The sequence below is a fragment of the Encephalitozoon hellem genome, chromosome I (assembly GCF_000277815.2).
Source record: "Encephalitozoon hellem ATCC 50504 chromosome I, complete sequence".
NCBI classification, from domain to species: domain Eukaryota; kingdom Fungi; phylum Microsporidia; family Unikaryonidae; genus Encephalitozoon; species Encephalitozoon hellem.
This window is the reverse complement of record NC_018468.1, coordinates 1-13,444: the sequence shown is the minus strand read 5'-3', so window position 1 is coordinate 13,444 and position 13,444 is coordinate 1. Positions and strand designations below refer to the sequence as shown.

At 49.2% G+C, this 13,444-nt stretch overlaps 5 protein-coding genes and 2 non-coding genes across 7 annotated transcripts; 3 read left to right on the top strand and 4 right to left on the bottom strand.

Moving 5' to 3' along the window:
* On the bottom strand, positions 1–1,818 carry EHEL_010070 (mitochondrial ABC transporter; the record flags this gene model as incomplete). The annotated part of the gene is made up of 1 exon (XM_003886564.1): positions 1–1,818. The coding sequence occupies one exon, from the start codon at positions 1,816–1,818 to the stop codon at positions 1–3; it is 1,818 nt and encodes a 605-aa protein (XP_003886613.1).
* Positions 1,819–1,885: 67 nt separating this feature from the next.
* EHEL_010060 (serine hydroxymethyltransferase) lies at positions 1,886–3,268 on the bottom strand (the record flags this gene model as incomplete). Its single annotated transcript, XM_003886563.1, has 1 exon — positions 1,886–3,268. The coding sequence occupies one exon, from the start codon at positions 3,266–3,268 to the stop codon at positions 1,886–1,888; it is 1,383 nt and encodes a 460-aa protein (XP_003886612.1).
* Positions 3,269–3,318: 50 nt separating this feature from the next.
* Positions 3,319–4,203, bottom strand: EHEL_010050 (thymidylate synthase; the record flags this gene model as incomplete). The annotated part of the gene is made up of 1 exon (XM_003886562.1): positions 3,319–4,203. One exon carries the CDS (start codon positions 4,201–4,203, stop codon positions 3,319–3,321), a length of 885 nt encoding a protein of 294 aa, XP_003886611.1.
* Positions 4,204–4,244: 41 nt separating this feature from the next.
* EHEL_010040 (dihydrofolate reductase) lies at positions 4,245–4,859 on the bottom strand (the record flags this gene model as incomplete). The annotated part of the gene is made up of 1 exon (XM_003886561.1): positions 4,245–4,859. The coding sequence occupies one exon, from the start codon at positions 4,857–4,859 to the stop codon at positions 4,245–4,247; it is 615 nt and encodes a 204-aa protein (XP_003886610.1).
* A 47-nt stretch (positions 4,860–4,906) lies between these two features.
* On the top strand, positions 4,907–7,504 carry EHEL_010030 (aminopeptidase N; the record flags this gene model as incomplete). Its single annotated transcript, XM_003886560.1, has 1 exon — positions 4,907–7,504. One exon carries the CDS (start codon positions 4,907–4,909, stop codon positions 7,502–7,504), a length of 2,598 nt encoding a protein of 865 aa, XP_003886609.1.
* A 1,853-nt stretch (positions 7,505–9,357) lies between these two features.
* On the top strand, positions 9,358–10,669 carry EHEL_010020. The gene has a single exon (XR_009467965.1). It is a non-coding gene; the product is annotated as an 18S ribosomal RNA (ribosomal RNA).
* Positions 10,670–10,713: 44 nt separating this feature from the next.
* EHEL_010010 lies at positions 10,714–13,234 on the top strand. The gene has a single exon (XR_009467964.1). It is a non-coding gene; the product is annotated as a 5.8S-23S ribosomal RNA (ribosomal RNA).
* The last annotated feature ends 210 nt before the right edge of the window (positions 13,235–13,444 follow it).

Genomic DNA, 13,444 nt, shown 5'->3' with positions numbered 1-13,444 from the left:
TCAAGAATAGCCCATCGTCTTCATCCTCCAGTACACCCCTCCGGCCTCCATCAGCTCGCAGTGCCTTCCAACCTCCACAGCCCTCCCATCCTCAACAACAATGATCTTGTCCATGTGCTCGGTCATCCAAAGGTCGTGGAGTATCATAACAATCGTCTTGCCCTCAAGACTCATCAGAAGCTCAAAAACCCTCTTCTCTGCATATCCGTCAAGCTTCGACGTTGCCTCGTCAAGCAGCATCATCGGAGGATCCTTGGCCAGGCACCTTGCAATGCATGCCATCTGCGCCTCTCCCCCACTGAGATCCCCCATCCGAGAGTCAAGCCCCTTCTTTCTGATCACCTCACACAGCCCGGCATCCCTGCACCCCTTCAAAACCTCGCTCATCCCAGCCTCAGAATTCCCATACCTCACATTGTAGAGGATGCTCTCGTCAAAGAAGAGGGCGTCCTGGAGAATGCATCCAATCGAACTCCTGAGCGCCCTAGGACACATCTCCCTGATCTCAGACCCGTAAACCCGGATCGATCCGCTGTACCTATGCAGCATCAGAAGAAGCTTCACAATCGTACTCTTCCCACACCCAGACCTCCCAATTATCCCAACACGCTCCCCCCTCATAACCCGGAAAGATAGGCCCTTGAGCACACCGGTAGAGCGCGGGTACGAAAACTTGACATCCTCAAACTCAATCGCCGCCACTCCTCTGCCCCCCTCAGACTCCCCAGTCCCGCTAAGAGACTTGCTGTGCTCAGGCATCCACAGAGACCCTGGCTTCCTTGCTGCATTCTGCAGGGCTGCCCCAGAACTCTCCTCCACATCCCTTTCAAGCCCATCATAAAGAGTGAGGAGGTCCGTGCAGTCAGTCATCCAAAACCCCATGTCCCTTGCAATCGTCCCAAGCGTCCACATAGAGGTATCAATCGAAAGGACAAACGAAAAGAGCGTGGCTAGATCCCCAACCGCCATTGCAGAGGCCGATGCATCCTGGACGCCCTTAAGAACAGTGTACACAAAAAGAATCGTAAACAGCGTCCTCTGCCCAAAGTTTATCACCCCCACACACCCCTTGTCATAAAGCTTCAGGCCCCACATCCTCCTCATAACCTCCGCAACCCTGGACTCCTCCATCTCCTCGCAGCAGCATGCCCTGACAAGGTCGATGTTCGAAATACACTCGTGGATCCTCTTGGAGACCAGATTGTCTGCATGGTTGATCCTCCTCTTATACCGAGAGCGGATCCTCAGAGCCACGTAGGTGTATCCCGTGTAGACAACAACAGTGAGGAGAGCAGGAAAGAAGTACCTGGTACCAAACATCGCATAGACCTCTCTGAACAAAAGAATGAGGTTGTAGAACGCTGGAACTGCAATGGTCAGGATCTTCCCGAGAACCTTGCACACCTTCTTGTTCCCTCTCTCCACAACCCTGTTAAGGTTCGTCGGCTTTATCTCATACGAGTGTGCAGAGTGTATTGCAAGATGGAGGACACGCGTTGTCATATCCTCCACAATCCTGTTTGCTATTACCGAAAAGAGAATGCTCTTCGACTCTATGAGCACAGAGGAGAGCGTCCGGAACACAAAGAAGGTCATCGCATTGCTGCAGATAGAAGACACATCTACAGCACCTACTCCTTTGACGTCTCCAAGGCTATTGATGATCATGCCTCGCCTCTTGATCGAGGCCACGTCAAGCCACTTCCCAAAAAAGATGCACAGGGCCAGTGCAGCCATGACTAGCATCTCGGCCATGGATGTAGGCCTCGCCATAGAAAACAGCCTCCGCCATATAGTCCAGTGAGATATTCCTTTCATCAGATATAGAGATAAGGGTAGATAAATGTTTTATTGGGCCGCCATTCATAGGAAACGTTTTAATAAACTACCGGTAAATAGGATATGCCTCCACAAGATTGGATATTCTCCTTCTCAGATCCACAACCAGGCCATTGCACATAAACTCCTTGCTGGACACCGCCTTCTCAACTTCTGCCTTGGACATCCTCTTCCCCATGGACATCTCTCTGCACAGAGTGACAATGCCGTTGATTATGTCTCCAACCTCCTTCATCTCGCTAGTCCCAAACCCTCGGGCAGTCACTGCATACGTGCCAATGCGTATTCCAGACGGATTCAGTGGGCTGGTGTCTCCAACAACAGTGTTTCTGTTCACACTCACCCCAAGCCTGTCACACACTTGCTCCACAATGCTTCCATCAACCCCCTTACTCCTGAGATCCACCAGAAACATATGGTTGTCAGTCCCCCCAGTGGGAATCTCAAATCCTAGAGACAGCAGGTAGTTGCACAGTGCCCTCGAGTTCTCCACAACCCGGCTCGTGTACTCCGCAAACGAGGGTGTCCTTGCATGCAGAAGCGCAGAGGCAATCCCTGCAATCGTGTGGTTGTGCGGTCCCCCCTGCAGCATCGGAAACACTGCAAAGTTGATCTTCGTCTCAAGATCCACAACATCCTCCCCTTTCCTCACGCTCTTCCTATAGAAAATAAGAGCCCCGCGAGGCCCCCGCAGCCCCTTGTGCGTCGTTGTCATAACCACGTCACAGTGCCTGAACGGGCTCTCCATCAGGCCAGAGGCAATCAACGGAGAGATGTGCGAAATGTCTGCAAACAGAAACGCATTGTTCTTGCTTGCTATCTGCGAAAGCCTCTTGTAGTCAATGTCCCGAGAATATGCACTGTACCCGCAGATCAGTATCTGCGGCAGAAACTCCATGAAGGACTTCTCAAGCCCAGAGTAGTCAATAAGCCCATCGTCGCCTATCCTGTAAGGCTTCGAGTCAAAGTAAACGCTGGTGGCAGATATCTTTCTTGTCTTTGTCTTGTATCCGTGTGTCAGGTGCCCTCCGCACGGCAGGTCAAGCCCCATGATCCTCCCTCCAGGAGGAACAATCCCTGTGTAGACAGCAAAGTTTGCAGGGCTCCCAGAGTATGCTTGCACATTGACCCCCCATACCTCGGGATCCAACGAAAACAGGTCAAGAGCCCTCTTCTGGCAGAGAACCTCGATCCTGTCCACCCACTCAGTCCCTCCGTAGTATCTTCCTCCCACCTTACCCTCAGAGTACTTGTTGGTCAGTACAGACCCACTTGCCTCCATCACACTCAGATGAGCATAGTTCTCACTTGCTATTAGGTTTATTGTACTCTTCTGCCTTTCAATCTCCCCGCCAATAAGAGCATAGAGCTCAGGATCAGACGTCGCCATCGCCTCTGTCCAGAACCCCTTCTCCTTCGCGTCCACCATGCCTCTCCCCCTCCACAAACTTAAATACCGTTGGAGGGAAAACACTCCTCTCAGACACTCATGTCCATCTTGATCGGAGGGTGCGGATCATACCCCACAAGCAAGAAGTCCTCGTACTCAAAGTCCTCCAGCCTTTCCCGACTCTCCTTTGGCCTGATAAAAAGCTTTGGGAAGGGCCTTGGTACCCTCTCCAGCTGCAGCCTCAGCGAGTCAACATGGTCCAGGTATATGTGGGTATCCCCAAGGAAGTGCACAAACTCCCCAGGCTGAAGCCCAGTCAGGTGTGCAACCATTATCGTTAGCAGTGAGTACGAGGCTATGTTGAAGGGAACTCCCAGCCCAACATCTCCAGACCTTTGGTACATTGCACAGTTCAGCTTTCCCTCCATCACATTGAACTGGAAGAGCACGTGGCAGGGTGGAAGCGCCATCTCTCCCAGCGCCACAGGATTCCATGCACACACAACCATTCTTCTGCTGTTGGGATTCTTCCTGATCATATCAACCACATCCTTGATCTGATCCACCCCCTTGCCCTCATAGCTAGACCCAGATGTCTCGTACGGCGCCCCAAAGTGCCTCCACTGGAATCCGTATATCGGCCCAAGGTCCCCCTCCTCCCTGTCAATCCCCAGAGACTGCAGGAACTCCTTCGACCCGTTCCTCTCCCAGATCCTAACTCCCTTTTTCTCGAGGATCTTCGAGTCAGTCTGCCCCCGGAGGAAGAACAGAAGCTCCTCAACAACGCCTTTGTAGAAGACCCTTTTTGTGGTCAGCAGGGGAAACGTGTTGTCCTCAAGAGAGAACCTCATCGTTGCTCCAAATACAGACAGTGTCCCTGTGCCCGTTCTATCCATCCTCTTGACTCCGCTTTCCAGTATGTGTTTCACTAGATCAAGATACTGACGCTCTGGATGTCTTGGTTCCTGAGGCATATGGATCCTTGGGATCAAGGTTTTTATTGGGCCGGCAGTGGCTATAGGGCCCCGTGTTTAATATAAATAAACATCTTGAAGGTTATTCCGTTCTCTGTAAATGCATTCGCCTCTGTGTTGTAGAAGGCATCTGCAAGGTCTTTGCCAACGAGTCCCGAGACCTCACGTGTAATGTCTCTTCTTTCATAGGCGTCCCAGTCTATGCGGGGAAAGAACACATCGCATTCAAGAGACTCAGAGATTTCGGTAGCAAATATAATATGGGCCCTCCCGCTCTGGATCGCAAGGCTGTAGATGTCGTGTCCTCCTATCACAAACACCATCGAGGACGAAGGAATCCTCAAGTGCTCGATGTCTCCAAATGCTGAGATGAAGAGCGTGTTTTCTGTGCTGATCCCCGGCCTTCTTGATAGAACAATATTCGTGCGGTTCGGAAGGGGCTGGAACCTGGGAGGAATCGAGTCCCATGTCTTCCTCCCCATCACTACGGCATTCGACGAGGATGGAGAAAGATCGATGCGGTCTGAAGTAATGAGGGGAACACTCTGGGAAAGGGTTCTGAACCAGGACATGTCTGTTCTTAGAGGAGGCCAGGGCAGCCTGTTGTTCTTTCCTATCCCCTTGTTCTTGGCAAAGGCAACAATTAAGGCAAACATGGGAATATTTATTGCAAGTGATATAATGAAGAGTAAAAACAAAGGGTATGAAGTGGATTGAATTGATGATTGGATTGATGCCCATGATTGAAGGCAGAAAAATGGAAGGAAGCAGTGGGACAGAATTTCCTCGAAGGCTGGACAGGACTGTTGTTCCTTCGCACTACGACCTGCATGTGAAGGTGATGGACACGGGGTTCTGCGGAAACGTAGGGATCCGGGTGGATATCTCGCAGCCTGTGGATGAGATAATGATGAATGCAAAGGAGCTTGACGTACTGAGTGCAGGGATTGAGATTGATGGAAGGAGGATTGATGGAGAGGTGGTCATGGGAGACGACGAGAAGGAGTACGAGGTTGTAAGGATCAGGTTTCCCTCGACGATACCCAAGGGAGAAGGATACATTGTGGGAGAGTTCTGCGGAGACTACAACTCTGGTCTGGTTGGGTTTTACAAGAGCGGGGGAGAGTCGAAGGTCTACAGCACACACTTTGAGCCGACGGATGCAAGAAGGGTGTTTCCATGCTTTGACCAGCCCGATATGAAGGCAACGTTTAGCATTTCGATTGATGCGCCGTCAAACCTTGTTGTTCTGTCGAACAGCCCCTCTGTGCCTTCGCTGCGGAAGGAGTATGGAGACAGGGCGATTGAGTACTTCACGAAGACAAGCAAGATGTCTACATATCTTGTTGCATTTGTTGCTGGCGAGCTTGAGTACATTGAGGACTGGAGCAAGTCTGGAGTGAGGCTAAGGGTGTATGGACAGGGGAAGGAAGAGGCGTCGTGGGGAAGGTATGGGCTTGAGGTTGCAAAGAGATGCATCGACTACTTTGAGGAGTACTTTGGGATTGAGTATGAGTTTCCTGAGAAGGGGATGGCAAAGATAGACATGATTGGGATTCCGAGCTTTGGCAGTGGAGCGATGGAGAACTGGGGGCTCATTACGTTCCGAAAGGAGAGTCTTCTGTACTCTGATGGAAAGGACAGTGTTGAGCAAAAGAAGAATGTAGCTGAAACTGTGTGCCACGAGCTGGGGCACATGTGGTTTGGAAACCTTGTGACGATGGAGTGGTGGGACGACCTGTGGCTGAACGAGGGATTTGCAACATGGATATCGTTCAAGGGGATGTCTGAGATAGGGAAGGAGTATGTTGACTGGGATGTCGAGGGAGAGTTTGTGCTGTGGAATGTGATACGGGGGATGCTTGAGGATGGGCTTGGAAAGAGCCACAAGATCCGGATGGAGGTTTCCGATCCTGGAGAGATTGGAGAGATCTTTGATGCGATCAGCTACAGCAAAGGAGCAAGCATCATCAGGATGGTTGAGAAGTATGTTGGGGAGTCTGTATTTATGTCTGGGATCCGGCGATACATCAAGGAGCACATGTATGGGAACGGGAATGGAATGAGCCTGTGGAAGGCGATTGGGGAGTCCTATGGAAAGGACATTTCGTCGATGGTTGAGGGATGGATTTCGCAGGCAGGATACCCTGTGATAAGTGTCAGCGAGAGTGGGGAGAACCTCGTTCTGTCGCAGAGGAGATACTCGATGCTTGGAAAAAGCGACGACAGCATGTGGATTGTGCCTGTTGTGATAACATGGGGGTCTGGAGAGAACGAAAGCATTGAGGTTGGAGAGAGAGAGGTTGTGATTCCACGGAGAAGCGATGTGTACAAGGTGAACAGCTCGTATGCAGGGTTCTACCGGGTGCTGTACGAGGCCGATGCACTGAGAAGGCTTGAGGAGAGGCTTGAGGAGATGGGCGACATGGACCGAGTGAACATGGTCGAGGATGTGTTTGGGCTTGGATTTGGACTGTATGGAGGGATTGGAGAGAGGCTCCGGAAGATAGGGGAGTACTACTCTGACGGATACTGTGTTGCCCGAAGCACGGTTGAGAAGCTGATGCGGATCCGGAGTGTGTTCTACGACGATGCCGAGATTGTGTCTGCGGTTGACAAGCGAGTTCTGGGGCTGATTGAGGAGAGGATTGAGTCTATTGACACCTCTGTGTGTGAGACGTCTGTGGAAAGGATCAGCATGAACAAGTACCTGCTGTCTGTTGGCATTGAGGTTGGAAGTGCCTCTGCGATGAGGAAGGTGTCTGAGCTGTGGAGGCGGCACGTCGAGGAGGGAGCGGAGCTTGGAGAACTTCGGTGGATTGTGTACAAGGGAGTTGTTGACGACAACCTTGAGCACCTGATTGGGGAGTACAAGAGTGGAAGGAGGCCTGGAACCCGATGGGAAGTGATAAGTGGGTTCAGCGGGATAAAGAGGAAGGAGAGCTTTGCAGAGGTTGTGAAGAGGCTGTGCGAGTTCAGTGTTGAGGACATTGGTGTGGTGATAGCAATAATCTGCAGAAGCGGGAACTTCCGTGACGAGATGGTTGAGTATGTTGTGTCGCACCGGGAGGAGCTTTATTCGATGGTGCAGAAGAATGTGATGCTATACAACACCATTGTGATGTCTCTCCGGCATGTGAGCAGTGACCCAATGGTGGAGAAAGTGTCCGAGTTCCTTTCTGGGATCAAGCACTCTGGAAGCAGTCTGAGCATTGAGAAGGTGCGAGACGAGATTGAGTGGAGAAGAAGGATGAGAGGAGTAAGAGACGAGATCCTTGCAGGACTCTGCTCCTCTGAGTGAATAAACAGGGTTCTCTGTAGATTTTTGGAGATGTTTGACTTGTATAGTTTTATTGTATTATAGAAGGGGTGGCTGTCTCCTTCTTGGCTTTCATTGTTCTAGCTTACTCATCCTCTCCATTACCATTACCATTGTTACCATCGCCTTCGCATTCCCCAAGCTGTGAGCTGTTGCCACTCAAAGGATTGTCGTTACCTCCACCATTGCCATCTCCAAGCATTTCTTTGGCTTTGTTTATTCCCCCGGTGAGGTCGCCACTGCCATTACCGTCACCGCTCGTTGCAAGAGCCTTTGCGAGGAACGAGAGTGAGAAAAGAAAAAGAGTCTTTGAGTTCATTGCAGGGATGGACGGGATGGTTGCTTATGTAGTTGAGAGTTAAGGAGAGAGGCAAGTGGTGGCGAGGGAGGCGCAATATCCTGTTTTGGATGTGTGTCCTGATTGGGCTGTGCGGAGAAGAGTGACTGCTCGTTTGCACAATAAAGGAGTGTGTGTGAGGTGTGTCTTCTGATGCAGAAGAGCAGTGGGTGGATGCATAGAGAATCATAGGCATAGGTTTATTGGATGGAGACGGGCATTCCCGGCTAGCCATTTCTACAGTAAGGACGGTCTTCCTGCCAAGGCTGTGTCCTGCTTTTCCAGCATGTGGGCAGCAGGGCTCTGATCGGCCAAGCTACCAGGTGTTCTCTGTCGTGCCCCGGGGAGAGACACCGAAGTTCTTGGAGTAGAAGGAGATGAGGGCAGCAGAAATGGGATCTGTCCTCGATGGAAGGTGGCTCAGCATGACATTAGTGTTTACAAAACGTAGGTCTTCTGTTGAGGCTGTGTCTCTGCTGGAATTCTTGCTATGCATGGGATGTTGTATGTGGGTGTTTATGGATTGTGTGGTGAAGTTGGGAGGCAAGATGGATTGCTGCTCCTGTCTCTGCTCCTGCCTGTTGTTGGGGGTGGATTTCTTAGATGTGATTGGGTAGTGGGTGATGTTGCGTCTGTGTGATATACTCTGTGAACTGCTATAATCGAGATGTTCGTCATTATCCCTATACGGAGAATCCCTGTCGCGGATGCCAATCAAGGATGCCATCCCATGGATAAGACTGATTTGGCAAAAGAGATTGCTAAAGTGTTGGCCAATAATGGTGGTGAGACTGTGCTTAATGATGATTATCTGAGATGTATTGAGGCTCTATTTAGAGTCTGGCAGCGAGAGTGTTTGTGTGTCAAAAGCCTTCTTGTTCTAGAATACAAGATCCAAGCCTTCCTTGGTAGTGATCGGGGCTGGAAGCTATCAGAAGAAAAGAGGGACCTTTTCAAAGAAGTCACGGACATGATAGATTGTGCAGAGGCGACAAGTTGGTACTGTGAAGCTTTGTGTGATGTGGTGTTTGTGTTTATGCTGTTGTGTTTATGTGTGCCTGTCTGTGAGTGGTTATGATAGAGAGATTGATTAGTTATGACATTAAATATTTATATGAATATTGCAGGGGATGTTTTTAGTTTTGTGTGGCCCATCCATTGAGGGATATGGAGTCGAGGGCTGATGATAGCATGGACACGAGTGGAGATCTGGAGACATATCGGCAGACGAAGATGAAAGAGATGGAGGGTCTTGAGCAAGAGATCCAGAGCAGCAGGGAGGCTCTTGATAGGCTGAAGGATTGTGATGACGAGAGAATTAGGGGGATGGTTGAAGATATGGAGAGAGAAGTGGATGAGGTTGTTGATGAGCTTGCCACAGCCAGAGATGCAGTGAGTGAAGCCAGAAGCAAGGGATTTTTGATGTGTTGTGTTGTGACTGGTTAGTATTTGTGTGTGGTGTGTTGTGTTTGTGATGATGTGTGTGAGTTTTTAGCATCAGGTTGATTCTGCCTGACGTGGATGCTATTCTCTGGGGCTAAGCCATGCATGTTTATGAAGCCTTTATGGGGGATTGACGGACGGCTCAGTGATAGTACGATGATTTGATTGGGAGCCTGGATGTAACTGTGGGAAACTGCAGGTAAGTTCTGGGGGTGGTAGTTTGTAGCTACTGCGTACCGAGTAAGTTGTAGGCCTATCAGCTGGTAGTTAGGGTAATGGCCTAACTAGGCGGAGACGGGAGACGGGGGATCAGGGTTTGATTCCGGAGAGGGAGCCTGAGAGATGGCTACTACGTCCAAGGATGGCAGCAGGCGCGAAACTTGCCTAATCCTTATTGGGGAGGCGGTTATGAGAAGTAAGATGTTTAGCAAGTATAAATTTGTTGTGATTTACTGGAGGGCAAGTCGGGTGCCAGCAGCCGCGGTAATACCTGCTCCAGTAGTGTCTATGGTGAATGCTGCAGTTAAAATGTCCGTAGTTGTTTGTATGTCTTTTGAGTGATGTTTATGGTTTTTAGTGGATGTAGTTTTATTGTAGCAGAGGACGAGGGGCACTGGATAGTTGGGCGAGGGGTGAAATACGAAGACCCTGACTGGACGAAGAGAAGCGAAGGCTGTGTTCTTGGACTTTTGTGGTGATGAAGGACGAAGGCTAGAGGATCGAAATCGATTAGATACCGTTTTAGTTCTAGCAGTAAACGATGCCGACTGGACGGGACTGTTTTAGTGTTGTCCGAGAGAAATCTTAAGTATGTGGGTTCTGGGGATAGTATGCTCGCAAGAGTGAAACTTGAAGAGATTGACGGAAGGACACCACAAGGAGTGGAGTGTGCGGCTTAATTTGACTCAACGCGGGGCAACTTACCGGTTCTGAAGTGAGTGTGAGAGTGTTTTTACATGATGCTTACGGCGGTGGTGCATGGCCGTTTTAAATGGATGGCGTGAGCTTTGGATTAAGTTACGTAAGATGTGAGACCCTTTTTGACTGTGCTCTATGGGGCAAGGGAGGAATGGAACAGAACAGGTCCGTTATGCCCTGAGATGAAGCGGGCGGCACGCGCACTACGATAGATGCCTATGTGGGCTACTGTGAGGGATGAAGCTGTGTAATGGGCTTCTGAACGTGGAATTCCTAGTAAGAATGATTGAACAAGTTATTTTGAATGTGTCCCTGTCCTTTGTACACACCGCCCGTCGCTATCTAAGATGACGCAGTGGACGAAGATTGAGAGGTCTGAGTCTTTCGTGTTAGATAAGATATAAGTCGTAACATGGCTGCTGTTGGAGAACCAGCAGCAGGATCAGTATGTTGATTTGATTATTTTGTGGGGATTTTTAGTTTTTTAGTTTTTCTTTCTCTATCCATGGGATTGATTGGCATTATCTGCGATGAAGGACGTGCTGGAGGACGATATGCCGTTTTTTTTAGCGGATGTCTGAATTAGGTGTTTGTGCGCCTGTGGACCCCTTTGACTTAAGCATATTACTAAAGGGAGGAGAAGAAACTAAATAGGATTATCTGAGTAGCGGCGAGTGAAAGGATATGAGCCTGTGTGGTAATCACGTGTGTGAGTTGTGAATTAGGATGACGATGCTGAGGACGGATTGGAATCTGTTTTCTTAGGGGGTGATAGGCCTGTAAGTGTTGTCTTTTTTTGTGATGAGTAGGGTTGTTTGGTAGTGCAGCCTGAATGTGGGTGGTATGTGCATCCAAGGCTAAATATGTGATGATGACCGATAGCGAATAAGTAGAGTGATTGAAGTGTGAAAAGATTAATGATGAGAAATGAAAATGGATTGAGTGAATGGGGGTTTTTTTCCCACCCGTCTTGAAACACGGACCAAGGAGAGGATGATTACATTGTTGAGCGAGAGCGATTGGATGTGATGATCCGACCCGAAAGATGGTGAACTATGTTTGTATTGATTGAAGGGATGCGAAAGTGTTCTGGAGGATCTAAGCCATTCTGACGTGCAACTCGATGGCATGATATGGACATAGGGGCGAAAGACCAAACGAACCATCTGGTAGCTGGTTCCCTCTGAAATGTCTCTCAGGACGGCGGCGACTGATTATTTATGTAAGATGTTGTAAAGCACTAATGACTTTTGTCGTTAAACTTTGAAGATGTCTTTTAATGATGTTGCTAGTGGGCATATTGTGGTAAGCATGATGTGCGAGGAGGGATGAACCTTTTTTGCGGCTAAGGAGTCTTATGCAAGGGAAGTGAATCTGGCGGTTTGATTTTGACAGTTGGACGGTGGCCATGGAGGTTGGCATCCGCTAAGAAACGTGTTGCAACGTACCTACCGAATTGGGCGCTGGAGAAAATGGAAGGGATTGAATTGCTATCTGATGCCGCTGTGGTTTTGCTGAGTAAGAGGGCGATATTATTCTGATGAAGGTCCTCGCGTGAGCGGGGGTGGAGGGGTGATATGAGCAGATCTTGGTAGTAGTAACAAGAAAATGATTTAGGATGTGGACGAGGGTTCCCTATTTTTAGGGGTGAATCGACTGTTTATACGGAGACGCATTGACGATTGTGTGTATGTATGCTTTGAGGCGACTTGATGATGACGGATGGGGGTAACCTTTACTCTAGGATAGCAGAACTAGGGTGATTTTTGTTGTGGATTGTTAAGAGACGAAGCAACTGATGTGGGGAGTGCCTGTTCCGATGAAAAAGAAGTGTATGTGTCGTACCTATACCGCATCTGGTGTCCACTGTTTGCCACGGAAGCGTTTTATTTAAAGGTTGTAAGGGAAGTCGGCAAAATGGATGTGTAACTTTGGGAGAAGGATTGGCTCTAGCGTGCTAGAACTGTTTATTGTGGGGAATCTGACTGTTTACTAAAAACATAGCTTTGCGAAAGGACGCAAAGTGAATTCTGCCCAGTGCACTTTTAGTTATGACTTTTTAAGTTTAAGCGAGTGTAAACGGCGGGAGTAACTATGACTCTCTTAAGGTAGCCAAATGCCTCGTCATGTAATTAGTGACGCGCATGAATGGAGCAACGAGATTCCCACTGTCCCTACGACTTGTATTGTGAACCTACAGCCAAGGGAACGGGCTTGGGCTGATCAGCGGGGAAAGAAGACCCTGTTGAGCTTGACTCTAGCATGTGAGAAGTGCTGGGGGTGGTTATGAAGAGAGGTGGGGAGTTTGTGCGAGACCACTATGACTGCGCCTCAGCGGTTTATTTATGGATGTGGGGAGTTTGGCTGGGGCGGCACGACTGCTAAAGATTAACGCAGACGTCCTAAGGCGGGCTCAGCGGGGAAGGAAACCACGCGTGGAGCACAAGGGCATAAGCCTGCTTGAGACTATTCCTATTGCGGGATTGTTTTGGGGGAAACCCTGGCCTAGAGATCCCATGTCCTATTAGTGTTTGGGACATGGGTGACAGAAAAGTTACCACAGGGATAACTGGCTTGTAGCAGCCGAGCGATCATAGCGACGCTGCTTTTTGATTCTTCGATGTCGGCTCTTCCTATCATCGTGAAGCAGAAATTGCGAAGTGTTGGATTGTTCACCCACCAACAGGGAACGTGAGCTGGGTTTAGACCGTCGTGAGACAGGTTAGTTTTACCCTACTGTGATTGACTGTGCAGTAAATCTTGATAGTACGAGAAGGAACTCTTGATTGCGACCTCTGGTGGAGCGGCGTGCCTGCTGGCTGTTGCGGAGCTACGTCGGGAGTATAATGGCTGAAGGCCTCTAAGCCTGAAGACTGACTGCGCTGTATTATGATTAGCGGAAGACGACCGTTGTGGATGCAAGCTGTACGAATGGAGGAGTATTCCGACATTTTGAGGCTGTGCATTTTGTGTTTTTGTGTGTGAGAGGGTGTGTTGTGTGTGATGCGTGGTGCTGTGTGGTGTTTTTTTTGTTTTGTGTGTGTTTGTTGTGTGTTTAGGTTATGGGTGAGTGATGATGTGTGTTGTGTGAGATAGTTGTTTGTGTTTATGCTGTTGTGTTTGTGTGTGATGATGTGCGTGATGTTAGTTTTAGTTTTTTTGTTGTGTGATTCTGGCTTTTTTTTTTATTTTGTGAATTGTGTATGTTGATGATTTTGATTATT